Source organism: Orbicella faveolata, unplaced genomic scaffold, assembly GCF_042242905.1.
Source record: "Orbicella faveolata isolate gen_17 unplaced genomic scaffold, um_ofav_v1 contig_12, whole genome shotgun sequence".
Taxonomy (NCBI): domain Eukaryota; kingdom Metazoa; phylum Cnidaria; class Anthozoa; order Scleractinia; family Merulinidae; genus Orbicella; species Orbicella faveolata.
Window position 1 is genome coordinate 27,697,174 of NW_028301539.1, and position 23,481 is coordinate 27,720,654.

The 23,481-nt window shown below is 39.6% G+C and overlaps 3 protein-coding genes across 3 annotated transcripts; 1 reads left to right on the forward strand and 2 right to left on the reverse strand.

Annotated features, from left to right (window-relative positions):
* Window positions 1-1,227: 1,227 nt before the first annotated feature.
* On the reverse strand, window positions 1,228-10,644 carry LOC110049404 (malonyl-CoA decarboxylase, mitochondrial-like). The gene is made up of 14 exons (XM_089283110.1): window positions 10,579-10,644; window positions 9,749-9,845; window positions 8,778-8,948; window positions 7,905-7,952; window positions 7,368-7,463; window positions 6,437-6,577; window positions 5,786-5,938; window positions 4,949-5,113; window positions 3,849-3,948; window positions 3,381-3,539; window positions 3,016-3,113; window positions 2,467-2,549; window positions 1,868-1,914; window positions 1,228-1,604 (listed from the first exon to the last, which is right to left on the reverse strand). Exons 1-14 carry the CDS (start codon window positions 10,608-10,610, stop codon window positions 1,405-1,407), a joined length of 1,590 nt encoding a protein of 529 aa, XP_089139236.1. The 5' UTR covers window positions 10,611-10,644; the 3' UTR covers window positions 1,228-1,404.
* A 5,752-nt stretch (window positions 10,645-16,396) lies between these two features.
* LOC110049354 (uncharacterized) lies at window positions 16,397-22,134 on the reverse strand. Its single transcript, XM_020755144.2, has 5 exons — window positions 21,903-22,134; window positions 21,584-21,773; window positions 18,807-19,158; window positions 17,783-17,836; window positions 16,397-17,287 (listed from the first exon to the last, which is right to left on the reverse strand). The coding sequence occupies exons 1-5, from the start codon at window positions 22,034-22,036 to the stop codon at window positions 16,953-16,955; spliced, it is 1,065 nt and encodes a 354-aa protein (XP_020610803.2). The 5' UTR covers window positions 22,037-22,134; the 3' UTR covers window positions 16,397-16,952.
* Window positions 22,135-22,770: 636 nt separating this feature from the next.
* On the forward strand, window positions 22,771-23,481 carry LOC149117416 (uncharacterized). The gene has a single exon (XM_089281465.1). It carries the CDS (start codon window positions 22,771-22,773, stop codon window positions 23,479-23,481), a length of 711 nt encoding a protein of 236 aa, XP_089137591.1.

Below are 23,481 nucleotides of genomic sequence, written 5' to 3' on the forward strand. Positions count from 1 at the left end.
GATTTGATAAGCTAAACAAAAGTTTTAGTACGTGTCAGTCGCATGTAATAAAAACCATTTACGTGGCCTCTGGCACGTTTTGTTTTACTTCGATTTCAGCCATTCATTACAAACTAAAAGGCTACTGTTACGCAAGTTACACATTATTACCCGTAATCAAAAGCAAGTTGATGATGGTGTGAATTAAAAATCTGATCGAAAATACCGTTGGTTTTACGCCTATGTTCTGCCTTGATTTTAGACCGTCGATCAAACGAAAATCGCCGATTATAAATGGCTTGCAGAAGCGCTCTGATAATATAAAGACGGGCATAGGGCGCTGCATGTGTAGGTAAGTTTTCAAATGATATGCGTTCCAAGGTAAACGGCGACGATATTATTCGTTCGCACCAGGCGACTTCTTTGCCGACAAATGTTCTATGAGAATTAAAATGATTTTCTTCAAGAGTTTCCGCGGCGATCGAAGCAGCATTTTACTAATGCTTTTTGCTAGTCAACCGCAAAATGATGGCCACTTGCAGTTATAGCTACGCATTAGTGTAAGTCTATAACCTGTCTATCACGATTGCCGTTTTCTTATTGGCTATGCCACTATCTATCTATTCCGTTGTACGTTGTACCGAGTATTCTAGCAGTGTGCGGTTGTTAACAAAATGAAGGTCACTTCTTTGCGTTTTCGCAGTGTCTAAAGGGGATTTAGATGGAGTTTTGAACATCTAGTAGATTTATACTAAAACAATCAGATTAGTCGCTCTCGATTTCTTTAGTGATGAAAATCTCGAGCTCATAATCTGATTGTTAGACAGAAAAACTTTACAGCGGCCATAAAGGTATTGCCTCGCAATAGGAAATGTTCGAACAAGAAAAGAAATCGTTCCCAAATTGAACCAGAGAGAATTTCTTCAGTTTGCGACTCTAATATAGCTGTAAAGACACCCTTGTTCATTTGGTTCGTTGTGGCGGTGCGTGAAAACTGTCATGAATACTAGTAATTGGTTTTTAATATTTGTCTTTTATCGCATAAATGATTTCCTTTCTTTCGGAATGGCTTCCTCGATAGGATGTCACTAAAAATCTCTCTAATTAGTAGTATTTAACGACATCCACTTTCATCGACGAGGGGAAACGATTCACTACCAGATTGATGAGTTGAATAATCTGACGAAAGAAACGATAATTCTTAGGCATAACTCTAGAAAATTCTTTGACTTATTACAAAAAGAAACGTGTGTTTTGTATTCCTTTTTATTTCGCACTGTTATTTTACGGTCTCCTTGATACCAGGCTCTTTTCTGTTTCCGCCCTGCCGTCCCACGCTTCATGGAGGATCCTGCAAACGAGTTTGTGTCCCGATTTCCGTTTCTGTCACGCAAGATTCGTCATCGAGTCACGCCGTTTTAAAGGTTATTGTAGTGGCTGTAGGAACTGGGGTGAGGCAGCCACTGTACCGCTAAGCAAGTATTGCTGATTGTTCTTGTCCACATCTTCTAATACGTATTTATAGTTCATCATTAATCCGAAGGAATTGTCCATTCCTCTGGCACTTATATCTGCAAGCCAGTTTAATCTCCACATCCACGCACCATTCCTTATGTGAAAATTACCTGACAAGGAAAAGGCAAGAAAAGGCGTTACCGCGACTTCGCAGTCAGGGACAGTTGGGAGAATTTGCTTCACAAACATAAATAGTTGGTGATCACGTCGTCAATTCTCGTACCCAATTTACTTGAAAACGAATTGAATTTATAAGGAGAAATAAGTAGTTGATGACCGCAACCAGGCAAGTCTGGGTACAAAAGAGGGTGGCACGTGGGTGGCATATTCCTTACACAATACATGTAGTATTTGTCTGGGAAAAATCTCTTACCAACAGGATCCATAACAAATCCTCTTCGCTTCTCTGTGTACAGATACCTACAGAGTTAAGAGTGGGGAACAGGTAGTTCACGTCACTAAAATATTTACGTAAAATATCCATGTAATGAACACCAAACAGTGAAGAATAACGTATCTGGCTCCAAAGAAAGGAACAGCTCTGTTTTTAAGAATACTAACATGGCCACTTAAACGAAACGTGAAAACACTCTCTAATGTTTTAGCACCGTAAATTTCCGATTATAAGCCCTTCCGGTTATAGGAACAGGTTTTTATAGGCAGATTAAAAAAAAAACATATTGCGGTTATAAGCCTCATCCGGATATAAGCCTCCCCCTTCTAAGTTTTTTAAGCAACATTTTAAGCTTCATTCCAAGAAGCTCATCTCTCTTTTCAAAGGAATTCACCACTGCTGAAACATACATGTGTGAGACGTAAAACCCCTACAACCAGATGCGCTTCCCCCTGATTTCTTAATAGACAGGGTGTATCCTGGGGCGTGTGACCCTCGCCAATGTGCTGCTACCTTCCTCACCCCCTCTCCCAGATACATGTACGCCATCTACACGGTGCACAAAACATATCACGTACTTGGTACATAAGCGCATCAGCGGGCTCTTCATACAGTCAGCTAGACTTGGGTCAACATGCCAATCACTGCTCCCTAAAAGGTCCTGAGAAAAAAAGAAAAAATAAACAAGTGAAATTTTTTGGAAGGAGGATAACTCATGGTCAATGCAATTTTTTGCCACGTCCAGCAAAAGCCTGATAAGTAATAACCCACAAGCGATTCATTTCCTTCAGCTAGTTGTAGTAATCATGTAGACACGATTTTCTGGGAAAGGGTCTACTGTTGCTGAGGAGGGACTCCATTGACAGCCGTGGGATCAGTAGTGTAACCAGACCCCTCTCCCTCTCCAAGTCATTCTTACGATTTTGATGTTGAAAAGATTAAATCTCACTTAGTTGTAATTTTTTTGGTTTCGAGAGTTTGGTTGTACATCAAGATTATGTATCACTTCACAGCTGATGGTATTCTTTATTCTCAATACCGGCATTAGTCAATCCTTTGGTATTGTTTGAGAAGTTCGCTATTAGTCACCATCAAGTCTAACAGAGTTCTGTAAACAATATACCGACCTTGAACAATGACAGCGGTGACAAGTCGGCGTTCTTGTGGCTTTCAAGAATTCTTTTCTGTTCATCTTCCAAAAGTAGAGTTTGGGGAATACCCTTTGCTACCAAACAGAAAAAGAAAACACATCAATGGTCTCCAAAACAATGAATCAAGAAAGAATGCTGATCTGAGCAAGAAGCTGTCCCAATGCAGGTATAGCCCAAAAAGAAAAATCGTATTCCTATAACTCGATGGAGACACAGAAAAGTTGTTCGTTATTTTCTCTGGGCTGTTTTTTTTTTTAACCACTGAGGTAAAGAAAACAATCACCGAGTTTTACAGCTTTGCCTTAAAATCCTTTATCACGTGTATCGCTGAGTAAGCTTACCTTGCTTTTCCAGGGCGAGAGATAGCTGAAGTCGGAGCCATTGTCTAAATCCAGGAATAGGAGATAGAGTTGAATACTGTGTGATGTTGGGGAACTCGTGTCGTAACTCCTCCACCACGTGTTTTATTAGAAAATTACCAAGATCCACGCCGCTTAGTCCTGCAACAGAAATTGGTATTAATTCACTCTTAAAACTTAAAACTATATTCTAATTACTATCAGACCCCTATCAGTTTGGTCAAAACTGCCCCAGTGGGGCCAGCTATGACGAGTGTTCCCTGGCCTCAAAAAAACGTGAAAAAGTTTATCCTCATTCACAATTTCTCTTTGTTGGCTATTCGCTGATAGACCTGATCGTCGCTCGAATGTTGTAGGCCAAAAGAAACACAACTTGACGTTTGTCTTCAAAACCTAAAATTCTTATTTCAGATTTTTAACAACTATTCTTTATAATGTTGCGAGGTGTACCTTTCTGTGTAGAAGTGATGGAATAAAACACGGCAGTGGTTCTTTTCTCCAGCTCATACTCACACTCATCTCTATCAACTTCAGGCTCGCTCAGTATAACCTGAATTGAAACAGATCAGAACACAATTTTTGGTCAACTAAGAATCCATGAATGAGGGGAACTCTTGGGAGGGCTTTTAGTTTGGTTGTAAGTCTAGAACAAAGTGGCGTTACCGAGGGAAAGGGTTTTTGCATGACACTTCTCGATTTTCTCCTTAGTTTAGTTTTGATTGAGAAGGCAAATCAAACACTCAAGACAGTGTTTGACCACATTTCCAAACACCTCAGAGTTCGTCAAAAATACTCCGCTGCACGTCGTATTTTCCACCTTCTTCTCGGTGTTTGAAAATGTGGTCAAATGCAGTTTTCCGTGTTTGATATATTACGTAATGAAGTAAAAAATTAGTGTGTGACGCATGGAAAGCAACTAAGAGCCCGGTGGGGGGGCGGGGGGGGGGGGGCACTCCCATATAAACAGAACGGGAGCGCTCGTTTTACCTTTTAGGGGTTACAAATCTGGATTTGGTAGCTCTTAGGGTGTTCAGCCTCAAAAGATCCACAGCAGGAGATGTAGCGGTGCCTTTTAGGGTATTGAGACGAAAAAAGTCAGTTTCAGTTGAAACATGATCTTGGCTCCTCTTTGGGTTTTTTTCAAATTTTCTGATGAGCACCCCCGTCTTTTTCAAATGGGAGCTCCCCCCCCCCCTCAGGGGGCTAAGAGCAGTGATTTGTGAATTTACAAAAAAACCCATTGTTAAAAGCAACTATAAGTACGGTATATGTGAGTCTGACACATGAATTTTGTTAAAATTTGCTGGAGAAACAGCATCACAATCCACCCTCTGATACCCTCTAGACTAACTGATCAGCATATTGACCTCTGGATCGAAGTGTCAGGGTTCAACTGTCAGCCTAGGTCACTGGGTGATGTGCCAGACACTTCCTATAATATTATGTACCACTGAAACCCGGGCAAAGTTCGGGATTTGCCGGCAACGATCCTTATTTCTAAGGCCTCAGCTATGGAAGATCAGAAAGTGTCTGCTGTCATGACAACGTACCTGAATATTATCTGCAATCTCGTACTCCAGTGCAGTGTGTAACACCACCACAGGTTCACCAGGCATGGAACGATGGGTGTATATATAACATCTTCTGTCAGGAGCTAACCGCCGCTTTAGGTCATCCCAGCCATACATTGAATGTACTGCCTCGTAATGCAATATCTGAGTTCAAAATGTAAAGAGATAGATTATGCACTCGTAGGGTTTTACATATTATCTTGCTGACATTATTTTTAGGATAATAGACTAGTGAGTCCAAAGAATCAAGCATTATGTCAGAATAATAGTGACAAAAACTGGAAGATGATTGGCGGCCTTGGGCAGCCCAAAAGAAATCTGGGCACAAGTCACTTGACTATGCAGTGAAAAGCACATGCCAACAGGTTTAACCCATTTATATCTCGCTGAGGCATTGCTCATACTTCAACATATCAAGTGTTATGGGGAAATATTGGCTATTTTATGTGAGCATAATGGAGCATAATAGTGACTCCTTTCAAGCATAATAGTGAGATTTTTTGAGCAACGAACATTAGCATAATAATAAAAAATTTGAGCTTAATGTGCAAAACCCTTGCATTGGACTGGACTGGACTGTGCAAGCCTTAAATATCATTCTGCCTCCTTACTCTAAGTCTGCTATGAGATATTTTCCTTGAAGTGCAAGAGCACTATGAGCCCCACCCCTTTGTGTTTTTGCTTGTTCATATCCTGTGCGCCGGGTTAATATTTTGCTAACCTTGTGATCTTGACGAACTCAAGACAAAATACAGGGTCTATGGATAGACTACTACCTCCTGAATTGTCAAAAAAACAGACTGTTAGCATAATTACCTTTTCTAGAATACTGCCAGGTGATTCCCATGTTACTCGTCTAAGATCCAACAATCCAACAGCAAACCACTGAGCCAAGAGATTCTTGATGGATGAACTAAGGGCTTGGAGTTCTTGTCTAGCTGTAGGATCCTTCTCTTCATTCAATCCTTCCTTGTATCATCAAATAATAGTCACCATGTTAACACATGAACATGTTACATGATTCATTTTAATGGCCTGTTAATTAATGAACTATTTATAACTTATTTATTAAAATTGAGAAGTCATAAAAGACACATCTGTACCTCCTACTAACCAAGTTTGAGGTCTGTAAGTTATAGGTTACAAAGCAGATGTTTTCCCTTATGATTTATGGTCTAAGCACAAAGTGCACAGAAAGGGGGAAAACAAGGATCTGTACATAATATTATGTAGCTTTTAGTGTAGACCAAGAATATCAGGTCAGTAAGAAATATTTATTAAATTTCCACATGTTTGACTGATTTAGGAACAGCTTAAAATTCTAGCAGGCTGTACAGTAGAATACCGTGTACTGAAGTTTGTCTTTCTTTGCCATGCATGTAAGCCTTATCTTTTTGTAAATCTCTTAGAAGGAGACAACCAGGTAGTGTTTTGTCCTTCACCTGTAAATCAGAAGTGTTCTCTTACCAACAGATCATTTCTCATGTCGACAATGTCCTTGACACCTCCTGGTAGCTTGCTTATCTGTGATAACAGCTGAATATGCGCAGGTTCAAGAGCTTGCCGCAGTTTATCCTCAGCTCGTAACATGGCTGGAAGTCCATTCTCCTGACAAAGATATATAAAATGGTTGCGATGTATAGCATCACTTCACATGTATTATTAAACTATCTGACTTATAATTTTATTGTTAGTACAAGTTAACAGCAAGCAAAGAAAGTCATGTTCAACAGCCCATGGCTGGTGTATTTTATAGTTGGGCTTGTGGATTCTATCCTTTACTTGGCCAACAATGAGCAAGTGATTTTTTTTTTTTGCGTAAAATTTGAAGAAATCAGAACTGTAAAAGAGCAAATTATTGTAAGTTTTAATTTATTATATGACCCAGAAATTACTTCATTGTGATTTGTCAAGAGCAGGCCAATTCATCTTCCAATTTGAATTTGGACTTGAGTTCAAATTAACATGTACATGTTCGTAACTTTCTACATCATACAATAAATGAGTAACTGACGTATGAAAGCTTATTAAGCAATTAAGGATTTACACTGCTCATGATATTTTTAATTTTTCCAAATTGAACTGGCTTATAAGGCTCATGCAATCTCGAGAAAATTCTCAAATATCACTCGTAGTGTTAATCCAAGGCACTCACATTCATACGATTACCTATACTACACTGTATTTTCTTTTTTAATGGATTTTAATTATTTATTAATTGTGTTACTATGGAAAATTTTTAATTAGGCTAGTGAAAGTGACTGTCTGGCTTGTACATTCTAGTTACAGCTTGTCCAAAGGGCAAGCTGGACAACTGACTTTCCTTGCACCCAGGTTAAAATATCCAGTTAAAGTACATCATATACAAATTCTATTTATTTCCACCACATACACTTACTTGAGCATTAGCCAGGGTTCTTGTTACCTCCATAACTTCTCCATGATCTACACCAAGATCTCGTTCAAGAACAAGGAAGAATGCTAACTTTTCAGCCTATGAGAAATCAGTGTCTTATTTTTAGTTCAAAAACACTGTCCTGTAATTTTTTTCTGCTGGTTTGCAAAAAATCTCAGTTTTCCTAGCGGCATCTTTTGGAGATCTTTTGTTGAACAAGAAACACACCTTTTCAGTATTTCGCTGGACGATAAAATCAGCACGGCATCACATTAGCCGCTGGTTGTTTAAGCTGATACAAGTATTATACTACTTGAGACAATATATTGTTGTTGCTTCGTTATTGATTGCATTCACATGGTATAGAGCATATGCACCTCTAGGCAATGAATGGTGATTGTTTTTAAAAGTGATGCAAAAAACATTCAGATTCTGAAGTTATTTAAAAAGGGATTTATCACTCACCAACAGTAAATGATGGCCTGTTCATTATTTTTTACAAGATAAAAATTCCACCTGCAGATATCAAATATCTCTTACCTTAGTTAATAAGCCACTATAAAAGTGTCGTACTTCCTTGGCAACAGCCTAGCTTCCAGGGAACAAAAAAAAACAATGTTCAACTTGATTAATCTTTTACAGTACAAAAATTGATATCAATAATGGTACAATAACATAGCTGTAAATGTATGCAGAGAAAGATATGAAGACATGATTGATCATCGCAGTTATACATAATTTTTCAGTCATAATTTTTTCAGGCTTTAATTTCACAACTGCTTAAGTTGAGTGTATAACTGCGATAATCAATCATATCTTTATACCTTTCTCCACAGTTCAAATATATGATCTTTCATATATTCATTTGCATTCTTCATCATCTACGGGTATATTATGAACTTACAATGTGACCAGCCCCCAGTTGACTTGATAGCTCAGTTGGTACAGCACTACACCGGTATCGCAGAGGTCATGGGTTTGAATCCCGTTCAGGCCTGAATTTTTTTCAGGCTTTAATTTCACATTTGCTTAAGTTGTGTGTATAACTGCAATGATCAATCGTGTCTTCATAATGTGATATTATTACATGACTAAGTTAGTTCAGAGGGCCAAGCACTAAAATCAGCAAATCAGATTGCTTTATTATAACCAGTCAAATACTTTGCATGTATTAGTCAGATATTTGGGTAAATTTTCTACTGACAGCTCTTTTTTCAATAACAGAATAATGTTATGTTAAAGCTTAAAACCTATTGGGAGAATATCAGCTATCATTTAAAAATCTTTTTTGTATAGGCCTGCAGTCACTGGGCTTAGTCAGCACTGTCAAGATCTCAGGGTGATATTCTCCTCTGAGTACAACTCTGGTGTTCCATGGAGAAGATATAAATTAAAATAATGTAAACAGCCTACATTTGGCATAAGGTCACCAGCAGAATCAGTTCTTCTCATCCTTGCCGCTTTACTTAACATATCACGTATTTGAGTCATTCTTATCTGCGATGGAACAGCTTCAAGACTTGGCTGATTGTGATCAGCCATCTTCAGTAACAGACGTAGCCACCTTGATTCTACATTGTGAACCTGACAAGAAAAATCAATTGAAAACTATTAAGCCAATATTGCCAGTGGAACACCAACTCTGAAGTCCCATAATCTCTGTTAATGATATCAAGTGTAGTATTCCTTGTCAAACTTGCATACACTCTCAATATGTCTGGGAAATCCTGCAGAAGCAGCAACAGCTTACAATGTGGCCTTGTTAAGGGGGTTATGTATATCCCTTGTATGAATTTAAAACCTTGTCATGTTACAATTTCTGAAGGTCCTAATACATCACTGTTAGTCAGAATTTCAACACAACTCCCTGTCATTCATTCTCATTTTTGCATCCTCTGACACTGTTTGGATTTAAGGCTTACAGGGTTTTGTCAATCACCAAAGAAATTGTGAATGTCATCGAAACACCAAAATTCAAACTCTTTAACTCATATTTAAGAGAGAGCTGTGTAAAATAAGAGTTCCTAAGAGTCCTAAAGGAAGTTAGAGCTCCAGAGTTTTAAAGCCTAAAAAATACTGTGTTATGAATAAAGGGTAAAGCTTCTTGTGGCTGCATAAAAATGTATTGCCTCTAACCTCCAAGGAATGGTACAGTGGTGGAAACTCTCACTTTCCACCTATGTCTCCCTCCCTCCCTAAGGCTGACATGACGTCTTCTCTAAATATTGTAATTTACTTTTATCATTTGCTAGACTTATTAATTAACATGTTCATACAGGACTCAGTGGACCTGAAAAAAATAAAATTGAGGATCCAGAGCTCCAGAGGTCTTCCTTTTGAACCCTGATTTTCAGAACATTTAGTATCAAAATAGATTAAATTACCACAATGCTCGAGGATGCACGCTTTTGAGGTCTCTGATGCCAAACACACTTTTTGCAAATAATCTCTCGATTGAAACCTTTCAATTGTGGAAAGAATCTGTAAACATTAAAAAAATACAAAAAAATTGCACTAATAATTAAATTAATGCATACAATTAATTAGTTTGTGTGGAGACCTGGTGGTGTAATGTTAGCTTGCTGGCAACTAGATCAAGTTGTCTGGGAACTGCAAGCCCTGGCTGGGGTTATTGGGTTGTTTTTTCTGGACAAGACACTTTACTCTCACAGTACAAAATACCTCTCTTCACCCAGGTGTATAAATGGGTTGCAGTGAATTTAATGCCATGCCCTGAGGAGTAACTCTTCAGGGGCTAGCATCTCATCAATGGGGAGTAGGAATACTCCTAGTACAGAATAATTATTTCATAGAGCTGGTTGCCAATAAAAAAAATAGATCTAATAGATAAGTTCACCAGCATTATACTGCAGGCAAGTTAACCGTTATAAATTTTATTGTAAGTTTAAAGTTTTCATAGAAATGAGCGAAGACTGTGTTGCCGGAAACAAAAGACAAACATTCGTCGTGCTCTGGCTGTTTTTAACACTTAAATCCAGAAGAAATCTGATTCAAAATGGTCGAATTCAGTAATACTCACGATGGGCTTCAAATTTCGGAAAGAAAAACTCATGCAGGGTTATTTAAAAATGAATTAAAAGATTAAATCTTTCAACAGCAGTACTGTATCACTAAAATTAACAAATACCAAGCTATAACCCTCTTATTTGAGTGCTAGTATAAATTTTAACGTTAAAAAACGTTACTTACTTACCTCAAGGCAGGCAAACTCCTCAGTGATTTCATGTCACTTCCTCTTTCTCCGTGTCAACAAAATTATAACGTCCGCGAGTGGTCCGCGGTGTATCACCAGAACAGAACTACACCGTTTATGCGAAAGCAATGTGTCCGAGGCGGATTTTCAAAGGGGTGGCTGGTACTTCGGCGATTCAGGGGTCGCCTGCGGCCCTGAGAATCAGGCCACTGGTACCTTGGGGCTGCAGAATCAATGGGGCGTGCCAACAAAATGTTGCAATTTGAGAAATTGGAATCTTACTGAAAACTGTTACACCAAAGATACCAGCAACGTCACAAAGTAGAAATTACAATGAGATACATGTACCTGACCAGAGTGTCTGGTGTTATTTTTCTTAACAATCTTTTTCTTTTTTCTTTTTTCTATTTTTTTTAGGTTTTTTTGCTTCTCCAAAAGGGGGATGGTTCGCCACCCAGTACATCCCTCCTAAGTCTGCCCCTGTTTCTACTAGCCTGGAACCCCTATTTTCCCCAGCCCTATAATCAATTTTTGAGTTGCTGGTGGTTTTGCCTTACAAATAGACCCAAATACGTCATATGGGGCATGTGTGTTTACGAGCCAAACACACAAACAGTCGTTTTTGAGCCATTTTGGCCTGGCCCTGGTCCGGGTTCAGTTTGAAAGGTGAATAAAGCTACCCACCAGATAAATCACTATCCAGCTGATAGCAAGGTTAGATTTCCGCTGGTTAGTGATTTACCCGGTGGTTAGCCTTTGGACAACTGGGGCCATAATTCTGAACAATTTTTTTTCCCTGAAGCACGTAATTGGTTTGTGCACATTTCTGGTTTAAAATGTTAGGTCTTTGAGGGAATTATTAAAAAAAATATATAAATGAAAGGCACCAAGTTTTACAGCACTGTGACTGACTGGCCTTCCCGCTAGTGATCAAGGGGATTCAAGCAGAAGTCATTATGCACTGATTTTTTTTAGATTCTGTAGGGCTGTGTCGCGTCGGCGGGCAACAGAAACACTTAGCTAATCATCAACTTAAAGTTGATAAAGATAAATATTTAACCGTCGTGACCAGTTAGTTAATGTTTCAAGTGTGCGCCTTTCATCAGAGCAAAGTAACTAAGCTACCCTTATATGAGCGTGGCAAAGGTGGGGTACCAATCACGCATCACGCTGAATTTTTCTATTAAATCACGCATCACGGAGAATTTTTTCACCGATCACGCGTCACGTAAAAAGAGGTAAGTACATCGCCAATTTTACTTTCTCGACTATAAAAGCGTCGTTAAAAGAAGAACTCTGCCGATTCAACCACAAAAATGCATCGGCAAATATGTAACCTCTCGGTATCCGTTCGAACGGCTGAACGCACGGCAAGTGAACGGATAATTTGAATAACGATAGTCAATTTACTTGTTCCAAGATATCTTAAGACCACTTGGTTCTACATGAGTTGAAGAAGAACTTTGCCGATTCTACCACAAAAATGCATCGGCAAATATGTGACCTCTCACGCGTAAACATTCCTTACGGTACTCGTTCGAACGGCTGGACGGACGGCAAGTGAACTATAATCCCAGACAAAAGGGTTGGGACACGAAGCAAGTTCTCCCCTCCCCCCACTTTCAATGTTGATAATCAGGTGATTTCTCCCTTTTTTGTTGGAGAAAACGCGATATTTTCCAACATTGATTAGGGGGGAAGGGGGATACGTGATACAGCTCAAGTGTCCCAACTACTTTTGGCCGGGATTGTAGCCTGTGAACAGGCTCCCAGCGAGGGCGGAAAAAACATCCGGCAGGGGCGGGCCCTAGAACAAACTCGGCTAGTTTGCACTAAACCCATTAACCCAATCGGTAGCCTGTTTCCAGGCTACCAGTGAACGGATAATTTGAATAGCGATAGTCAAATTACTTGTTCCAAAATATCTTACGACCGCTAAATGAGATTGATAAACACTGAATATAATGAGTATAGACTCTAGAAACGATTTGATGAAATGCAAACTGTGAAGGTAAATGTGAGAGATTTATGAGATGTGGACTGTGTCGGTATATGCTGGGATTTAATACGATGTGAGCTGTGTAGCTTTTTCTGGGGGATAGGTTTTGTGTGTAGGTTTATGTGGGGGGTTAATGAGATGTATGCTGTGTACATGTAGGCATACATCTCATGATGAAAGCTGTGTAGCTATATCTGGGGGATAGGTTTTGTGTGTAGGTTATGTGGGGGTTAATGAGATGTATGCTGTGTAGGCATGTGTAGGGGATTAATGAGATGTAGGCTGTGTAGGTATATGTGGGGGATTGATGAGATGTGGGCTGTGTAGGGGATTAATTAGGTTTATGTGGGGGATTAATGAGGTGTATGCTGTGTAGGCAGATGCAGGGGATTAATGAACTGCAGACTGTGTAGGTAAATGTAGGGGATTAATGAAATGCAGTCTGTGAGGCGATATTGGTGGGGGGGGGGGGGGAGGTGGTTGAGGAAGAATACTTGATCATATATCCAGGAGGTATTGTTTTAAGAGAGATTAAGAGAGATTAAGAGAGATGCATATATTGCGGTGGAGTTAACTGGCCGCCCAACCATCCGGGTGGTGTCGCATTTATAAAGCAAAAGAACAAAAGGCTTGGCTGTGAGCCAATGAGAAAGCACTGACGTCATAACGAAACTGGACAAATGAGTTTCTGACACCGGCTTGATTTGATTATTCAAAATGGCTTAACTGAAGGCTATAATACGCTAATTTTCCGAGCATTCTTTATATGCACGCTTATGTTCTGTAACGGCTTTGTAATTTATGCTATACATACAGTTATATATTAAAATACGCGTTCACCTTGTGTATCTTGAGTTACGGTAGCAAGATTAAGCCTTGATTCATGACGTTCGTTGAAGGTTCTCTCTGCCATCTAACAGCGAAAGGGTAGTTCAAATTCGTCGACAACGTCTACCGTCTACGAATGCCTACGAGCGGAAACAACTTCCGGTGCCTCACCGTCTAACGCATCACAATTTTCAATGTTATTGCACCAGATATCATTGTCTCCGCAACATTGAGATTTGAAGTCAATTAAGTAGCGAAATCCCCGAAGAACTGGAAGCTATGGAAAGCGAAATACTGTAAAAATTACTTGGTTTAGAGCGGGAAAGCCCCGAGTATCAACTCGACATGTTCAAGGACGTTATTGATGACGATGGCCTTCAAGTGTTACATATCCTTTCTGGTTCATCCAGGCTGGAGTCCATGCAATGCAGTTGCTGAGTGCTTCGGGATATGTAACAAAATCGTGATAGTGATTTTTCCGTCGAGCTGTTTCCAGAATCGCTCGGCATTTCTCGTAAAGAATTACATTATGTACTCGAGATTTCTATCGCTCTTGAGAGCTTTGTCATAATTTTTGAGATAATTTCCTGACTGCTCATTAACATTAACTGATTTTCAAAGTGTCGGTGTACATGATCTTTGAATTCGACTACTAGAAAATTCAGATTATTTTTGTAATCGCTAAGCAACAAACATGTATACAGAGAATACCCTAAACAGGTTTCACTGAATCAGGCTTTCCGTGGAAAATCTGAGAACATTTCTGACTCTCGGGCATTTCTGGGCTGCTGGGCATAGCCACTTCGCTTACTGAATAACAGTGATAACTGCGATTAGCGAAAACGTTTCATCTATACGTGCTCCGTAGCTTTACAAGAGTAAGAAATGTATCAAAAAGTCTAAGTTTTAAACTGGCGTTTGCGCCACAACGCATTGTTTCAACGTTATTTTTTCTTTTAATCCAAATTCTTCACGTCAGTCGCGCGATTTCCCGAATCACCGACTATTAAAATGTTTTGTATCTTTCTGACACGATGGAATTGTGTTACAGTAACTATAATTTCACACTTTAGGATTATGACACATTCGGGCAAAACTTGACGCGTTTTGTGGAACATAAACGATCACCGACAGGGATATGATTACACTGGAATGTTGTAAGCCACTGGATATCCCGTGGAGATGTAGAACTTTTAGTCCTACATCTCCACGGGATCCCAGGTCTGTTTTTTGGTTGCTAAGAACGTCTGGCTCGTTATGCGGCCTTACGCTATACCGAAGAAGAAGGTGCAAACGATTGCCGTGTCGCCGATTCTCGTCTCGCCCAAGAGAAGCGAGCAGTACGCAAGGAAAGAGCCGCTAGCACTAATAGCACAGCCCCTACCCACTTCTGCCCTACCTGTGGGAGAGGCTTCCTTGCCCGGATTGGTCTCATCAGCCACCTCCGGACACACCGTAGAAATTTATTAACAAAATAGATGTCTTTGGTCATCTTCGACTACGAAGGACGAACAACAACAGTAATAGGGAAGATGAAAAGATATTGCATCGGCGAAGTAACATAAACGAGATTCAGTGTTTCAGCAGGAGGGAAAAACTTCCTACCGAAATGTTCGACAAACTTTCCTTGGCAAAGAGCTGCAATTTATGTGACTTTTTACGGTTTTTACACGATACTCTCATTTGGTCATCGATTGGTCGGGATAAAACATGAGCAAAACACAAAGCAGCCACTTAGGATGACAGACCCCACGTTAAACAAGTGTATCGACCTTCCAGCATCCGAGGTGCAAATATAGGGATCTTAACCATGACGACGGCGACGCCGAGGACAACACCTTGTAAAATTGAATTTGTCCAGGATGCCTATGGTTCTAAAACCTCGCTCAGGCTAAGTATGCAATGACAGCGTTCAATTCTACACTGATCTACACAGTTGCGACACTCGAAGGTAAAATATAAATCCATTTTTACAAGGCGTCGTCCCCGGCGTCACCGTCCTCATTGCTAAAACTCCCTATTCACTGAGGCTCCCTTACCATATCCAGTGTCCTTTCCACGAAAAAAGATACACAAACGTGGACAACGACTATTGCAAACCAGCGAGTACACCACGTGGGTTTCTTGCACGATGACCTTGAAGACAAATGACATTGTTTTTGACCACATGCCACTCCGATGGCAGCTATAACCCAGTGGTTATATAGACTTCGGGAAAGGCTTCCCAGTGAGCGGCGCAAGAGGACCAAAGGTTTTTCCGTCAGAAGAACGAAGGGGGCAAAATGCGAGGGACTTCCCACATGTTACTCCAGAAATTGTGAGAGGAATCAAAGGGCAAAGTTTTCCGATTTTGCAAAAATTTGCGAGACAATTTTTGAAAAAGCAGAACTAGGAGGCCTTCCTTTAATACTAGTGCAGGCCTTGAACGCAGATCCCACATAAGGCCAGGTTTAGATAGTCTCCCGCCCTCAGCATATGAAAACGTAAATGTTTTTTGAATTTGTAGTATGTATTGTATGACTTTGCGGAAGAGCTCTTTTGTATTCCTTGTTAGTTGTGATTTTACCGTTATTGTACCTATTCGTTCGATTCGCGTGAAGACATCAGCAGGGGTCTGCGATTTCAGATCTCTATGAAGTATGTTGAAGACGTTTCTCCTGTCTCCATGGTTACAGGAAGATCTTGTTATGGCGTCAATAGGTGATTTGCATGATGGCGTCATTTGACAACAACTACCAGAATCCTTCACTTTTTCATTTCCTTATGCTAATTAGGGCAATTGCTATTTAAACCCCATTGGGAATTCAAAATTTAAATAATAAAGAAAAAGCGAAATGAATTCTGGTAGTTGTAGTCGAATGTCGCTATCGTGCAAATCTGCTATTCAAAAAGGCAGTTCACAAATGTATACACCGTGGACCTATTTTAGGATATGTATATCTTCAATAACTATGGATTTAAGATGGCATTATTTGTCAGACTGAATCTCACTTTTGATTTATGAATATATAAAGAATGTTTTAATAAATAACTCGTGTTTATCTGTACATGTAATAAAACTAATGTAAAACACATTCTTAAAACTAAAACTTTACAGCAAATGCACTTGGAGCATAAACAAAATGCATTATTACAATGTATTCTATTTTAAAAAATGGCCTCATAACCACCATACAAACATTGTGAAAACGTTATCAATGCTACTTTGAGAGGTTATAAAAGTATTACTTGCTTGTTCAAAGGGTTGATAATACAAGCCAACGGATAAATCACTACCCAGTGCATACCTTGGCTAGTTTTGTTACAACTTGAATTATATGCATGGGATCATGGCATCTGGACTGTATCACCATGCACTGGATCACTGGATCAGCAACTTATTGGAGAGTGACATCTTTCACCCTTTGAACAACTTCCCCAGGAGGGTGGAGGAAAGGTACAAGTATGTCACTATATCAGCTACAGAAAGGTATGCGCCCTCCCATGGAGTATGTCTTTTTATCTTAGTTTTCTTTTGATTTTTAGTCTAAAACAGGTTTAATTCCCTCTAATTTTTACAACTTTGATTGCAGCTGCAATGCTCCTGAGCTAGTCTGTTTTTTCCAAGAGCCTGTAAAGCTTTTGCCAATTCACTAGATGTTGTTGATTTCCCTAGGTCGATCCAGACCATCAGCATTTGAAATGCCTTTTCTTTCACTGCTGGGTACTGGACATTGTCACTCTGAATCTCCTCAAGTTTGGCATTGGGAACTTTAAGTTTGCGCCCCAAGGGTTTCCAAAATGAAGTTATGTGTTGCGCCAGGTCTCCAAGGGCCTCTTCTGATGGCATGCCATTTTTGATGTCCTCCTGGTCATGCCTTGGCCTTTTTCTTGGAGGCATATCTGTATAATAAGACAATAAAATAATATCAATTATAATCCATCAAATATTTTTGCTCGTGTGCGATTGGTCTAAATGCATCACATGACTGAATATTCCCCAATTTTCAAAACTGTGTGTGTAGTGAAAAATATTTGAAGGATAATAAACACAATAGCAAAATATGCTCGGATATTAGTCCTCGGTCAATTTGGTATGGACAGAGTGCAATGGGATGCATACCGTCATAACCTTGGGCCAACATTCCCCTGTATGGCCCTAGGTTAGTTTACTAGCAGCAAAATTTTACACTGTAACTAAACGTAATAATTCCAATAGGTAGTGAATTTTGCACTGACGTAAGTGAGACTAACTTAACTATTAAATCTGTCCCAAACTTTTGGAGGCTTGTTACTTACAGGGTGGGGATGAGGTCCACACCTATTTGGATTCTGAGGTGGGTAATGAAACAATGATCCAATATTTGAATTTGACTTATAGAAAAAGTCTCATCAAACCTTCAAAGATCTCCCTATCTTGACTGTCTGAGATGCTGCCAGAGGGCTTAGTATCTGAAAAAAGAAACAAACTACCAGTATTACTTGTTTGATACCTGGTATAATTTTCAAAGAAACGTTAAAATAAGTATATATTGTGCATACATGTACAATGTAAAAATAACTTAAGGTTACGACACCTTAGTGACTTAACCATATTTCAACAAAAATATCTGTGCAGGGCTTAATTACAAAAACTATATCAGAGGAAATAACATGGCCACGCAGATATACAAAATTTCTCTTTAAGTGTTGAAAACACAAGAAGAGAAATTTTCTTCTCCAAGCGACCATGTAATTTTCTTTTTATTGTATAAAATTCTCACAATATAAAACAACGATCACTTTCTAAAGATTTCTGAAGATTTCCAAAGATCGCCAAAGACTTCCAAAAAGATTCAAAGATGTTTCAATCATACACCAACAAATTTAAGTCCAGTTAAAGGGACAAAAATGTTATCAAAAATGATATCCTCACATGTGTGAATAAAAATAATATCCTCACATGTGGGATATCGTTTTTATCAATTTGCCACCACTTGTTATACCCCTAACTTTAATATAATAAAATACAGTGTACGCCAGTCTTTATAGTCATCATCCAGTCAATTTAATATATCTGGTATTTTGCTATTTGAGTCGCTGTGCTGTCCAGCCAATGTGACCATAAAGTGGTGGCCTTACAAACACTTCATCTGCTAATTTGCCCATTCACCACTTAAGAAACAGAAGAAATCTGAGGGGTGTCTCATCTCACAATTCCTTGTGCCTTCTCATCTTTTGTTTTGTCTGCATAATGATCGCACAAGCTAATGCGAGTCGGGGAGGAGACTTACACTAGATTCCTTCTGGTTTCTAAGGAGGCCGATAAAGTAATTGATAGACTTACTGTATAGTGAAAGATTTCTTTGCACAAAGCATTACATCCAAAAAAATACACCCCCCCCCCCTCCCACAGGAAAAAAAAAAACGGAAATGAACATACATGTTTCTTTTTCTAGATGCATGAGAACCTCACTGATCAGAGTTCCCTTGTTGTAGCCCCCCTCTTCACTTCCCTTGTGATGGATAGCTATCAGCTTTAGCCCAACAGTTGTAAGTACAGGTGATCCTGAAGACCCTGTCTCTGTATCAGCCTGGTAGAACACAAATGGTTTTTCAATATTGGTAATCTTGTCTTGGCTGTATTCTTTTTGACGTCCCTTGGGGTGTTGGAATATCATAATGCTATCTTCTTTTCTCAGTTCTGGCTCGGGCTCCATGGGTATCGGTTCAATTCTTTGCTGTAACGTTTCAATATCTTGTTTCTTGACACCGACAAATGTGTAGTCAAGTTCCTGACAACAAACACAGAAAGAAGCATTGTTTTAGTTTAACATCTTCCTTCTAACAATTTCTCCCAGTCAAATAAATTCCTGATAATAAAAGGTTTTGTAAAGCACTTTAGAATGAAGATAAGCGATATGAAAAGTGAACGATGTTTCGATGACTCCATGTCATCACTATCAAGTTCAAACTTGATAATGATGACACGGTGTCATTGAAATGTCGTTCACTTTTCATATCACTAATTTTCATTCAAATAAATTCACCTCTTCTATTAAGCAAAAGGCTATTCTAAAACATGCTCAAAATCAGAAAAACAGAAAGAGAAACTTAAATAACACATCTCATCTCAGACCTAGAGAGTAAAAATTGTGATCTCCTCCTTTCCAGTGGCACATACTGGTATTAAAATAGTGTATACTGTAGCACCTGCCTCCTCACTTGCCGCAGTGCTATACTAATACATATTATGGTTTCTTGTTCTCTCCTTTACAGAGGCTGCCCACCCTGTTGTATTTGCGTAAATGAGCACACTAAAGATAGATAATGCAAAAGGATTCTACATGTAGCTACGTATGGCCATGGCTTATAATATTTGTTGATTGCAAGTAATGTCATCACCACCATGTTGGTAGGTCAAAATATGGACAATTAAACTAATGCAAGATTTGATAAATTTTTATTGATTGATGCCTTAGTGCATATCACCAAGTTAAGATGTACACAGGAAGTTTGGAAAGCATGCAAGAAGCATAAAAGTCAGCAAGCATGAATTTTCAGCGACTGGTCCCCATAACAAGTCAACAAGTTACTTTGGGTGAAATAGCTATTTTTGTCACAAAAATCTAGTTGCAAGGACCCACAGATATTTCCCTGGTTTTAATTTAAGGGACAAAACCCCACAATTTGTCAGTTCATATAAACTGTTTGTGAGAAAAATTTCTGCGACCAGATCAAACTAACCAATCACAGATCTACACAATAAACTCCTGTAATTCCTTACAACTCTTTATCAGGATGGTGGCTCAGGAAGACAATGCCATTGAAGAACACTGTTTGGAGTGTGACATACATATTTGTTGGGGGTGCTGATTTATTTCAATGTTACATAATTTGTTGATTCGATAATTTCAGTTTCACTATTGGAAAGCCATGAGTGAAAGAAGAGTGAAAGAATGATACCCTTTGCCCCTGTGTAGTTTTCTCTACGTTGCTATGCAATGAGTCACATTGCGTGAACACTACAAGGGGTTAGTCTCTCCCACCAGCTCCTCATGTAAACTCTTCAAGGGACTAGTCCAAGGGACCTTTCCCCTTGTGTGCCTCAACCTAAAGACCAGGGGAGAGGCAGTCCCATATATAATTGCTATATCGGTATGTGCTGCTTTGTAGGGTATGGTTTTTGGCAGTTTAGTCTGGGATAGGGTATAGCAATCGGACAGTTTTGGTCTAGAATAGGGTGTAATTTACTGCAAAAGTGGCCCATAATTTAATACTTTAGTCCAAAATGGGGTTTATTACATAAAGTTCTACAATAGAAATTGAAACTCAAAAGTGACTCTGTAAAATATTGGTTTGGTTAGCATATAATGGACTACAATAGTGACAAAGTTTTTGCATTGAAAATAGCCTGTCTGGATAGCTTGTCTGGATAGGATAGGGGGTTTGGGGCCTAGTCTAGAATAGGGTTGCAAAATCAAGCTGATCATTGTCTAATATAGGGTGAGGGTTTCACAGGGTTCGTACCCTTTTACAGAAACAAATTTCCAGGACTTTTCTAGGATTTTTCCAGGACTCAGATTGATTTTTCCAGGACTCTAAAATTGACATTAACCCTTTCACTCCCAAGATCTTAATGTTAATTCTCCTTACTGTCTGCCATACATTTCATATTTGTTTACTCGAGTTTAACAGATTTCCAGCACTTTCCAGGACCAGTAGCCCTTTTCCAGGACTTTCCAGTCCTGGAAAATGCCACAATAAAATTCCAGGACTTGCCAGGTTTTCCAGGACCCGAACGAACCCTGGTTTCAGTGTCCCAGCAGCACACCACTACCCAATGATTTACAGAACACCACCCCAAGGCCTAAATTGATGAGGCTATGTCGAGAGAAAATCTAGCTTCCTTGGTGCTCTCCAAACTTCCCAAGATCATAAATTCAAAGATCTGCATGAATTAACTGTTTTGTGTAAAACATTGTCAATGGAGATAAGATTTTCTTCTTAGGCGAAGTTAACTTTGCTTTTACCATAAGCGTTCCTCATTGAATTGTGCTGTACGTTTGCGCATACTAGAAAGCGCAGCCTTGGCCATGTTATAATTCGAATTAACTTATTTGGTTTGTTCCACCAACATAGCCGCCAATCCGCCGTTTCTTTGTCATTGTAAGTCATTTGGTCCCTCGGGATTATTCCGAGTAAACAATTAAAACTAACCTTTTGAGTTCGAAACATTATCTCTGGTCTTAATTTTACTTTTTCCCCGACACTGGATCCTTCAAAACCGAACGTTGCAACCGCGTTTTCGGCTTCAACAACTGTCCCAAGCACGTGGTTGTTTGTAAACACGCCATAACCATCTCCATAACCTTCCAAATTTAGCTTCGAAAAAAACCCAGTTCCTCCCCTGCAATTGACAAAAATTGAACAAAATCAAAATGAAGTTCTTATGCAGTTCTTAATAATAAAACAAGAACTTAAGAAAATCACCTTACGCGCAAAATTCCACAACAATAAAACAAAAAGGAAGCCTTACCTCGATCGCTCTTTCCCCGTTTTCACGTCTCTGAAGACAGTCTCGATATAACAAACCGCCATTATACGATCAGAAAGCATTTTAGTGCTTTGAAGGCCATTTCCATTGCTTATTATAACTTCTTCTCGCTCCATAGTAGCACAAGAATCTTTCTTGAGGTACAAATGAATCAACAAGTGCACTCGAGCATCATTGTTTATGTCTCGCAATGTCTCGCCATTTCCCGCGCCGACACTCCTTCCCAGGCCTTCGCGTAACATGCCTGAGGCGTGGAGCAGAGCTTGGAGCGAGAAAAATGATCCCGACGTTCCCCTGCTGGGAGTGCCAGTCTTCACATTTATTCTTTGTATTCACCAGTCATGTGATCAAAACTAAAAATCGTATCCATTCAATAAATAAATTCCAGAATCTGGGATATAATAGATGATTGCTATATAAACAACCTTGCCAAGAATCAGCTTTCTGCTGTTTTTCATTCGCGCGTTATTCGCAGAAGTGCACGTGTGTCACCCAAATTTGTAGAGCTTCGTATGGAGACGCCATGTTTGTGCCCTTCGGAGGGGCACAAACATGATCAAAAGATCAAAAATCAATCCATGATCCCGGTGCGCAACAACTCGACGACAAATTGTACTACAAACTCCGAAGCACTGATGCCACACCAGCTACTTTCTATGGATTACCAAAGATACATAACCCCGAGGTCCCACTGAGACCCATCACCAGTTCCATCAACTGCACCACCTATCAGGCTTCCAAATACCTAGCTTCTATTTTGTCTCCGTTACAACGCAGCCAATTCACTGTTACCAACAGCAACGACTTCGTGAGAAAAATATCTAATTGTACAATCGAACCGCATGAGATCATGGTGTCTTTTGATGTTGTATCGCTTTTCACATCTATCCCCACGGCACTGGCACTCGAGGTGACTAAGGCCAGACTTGAGTCCGATTCGACCATCCCCGAAAGAACCAATATGTCCGTGGACAACATCATGAAGTTGCTTGAATTCGTGCTTGACAACAACTACTTTGTCTTTGGTGGCGTTTTCTACAAACAAATATTCGGCAGTCCCATGGGTTCACCTGTAAGCGCCATCTTGGCAAATTTGGTGATGGAACACGTCGAAGAGAGAGCGTTAAGTACTGCACCACACCCCCCTAAGTGGTGGTACAGATATGTCGACGATAGCCATGTTTGCCTCGCCCGTGAGCATCTCACTGAATTTCACTCCCATCTTAACTCGATCAACCAGCACATCAAATTCACAGTCGAAGAAGAGAGTGATAGATCCATCGCATTCCTCGACACAAAGACAACTAGAAATACTGATGGATCAATTAAAACCAGTGTTTACAGAAAAGCAACCCATAACGACAAGTATCTCCATTTCAACTCTCACCACCCTTTGCAACACAAACGCTCAGTGGCCAGAACCCTTCTTGACAGAGCAAAGAATATTCCGTCGACTGACGAAGACAAAAAGTCCGAAGTACAACACGTGGTGGACGCGCTCAAAACCAATGGTTACACGGACCAATTCTTAAAAAAGCTGTCAAAGAACCAAACCACCTAA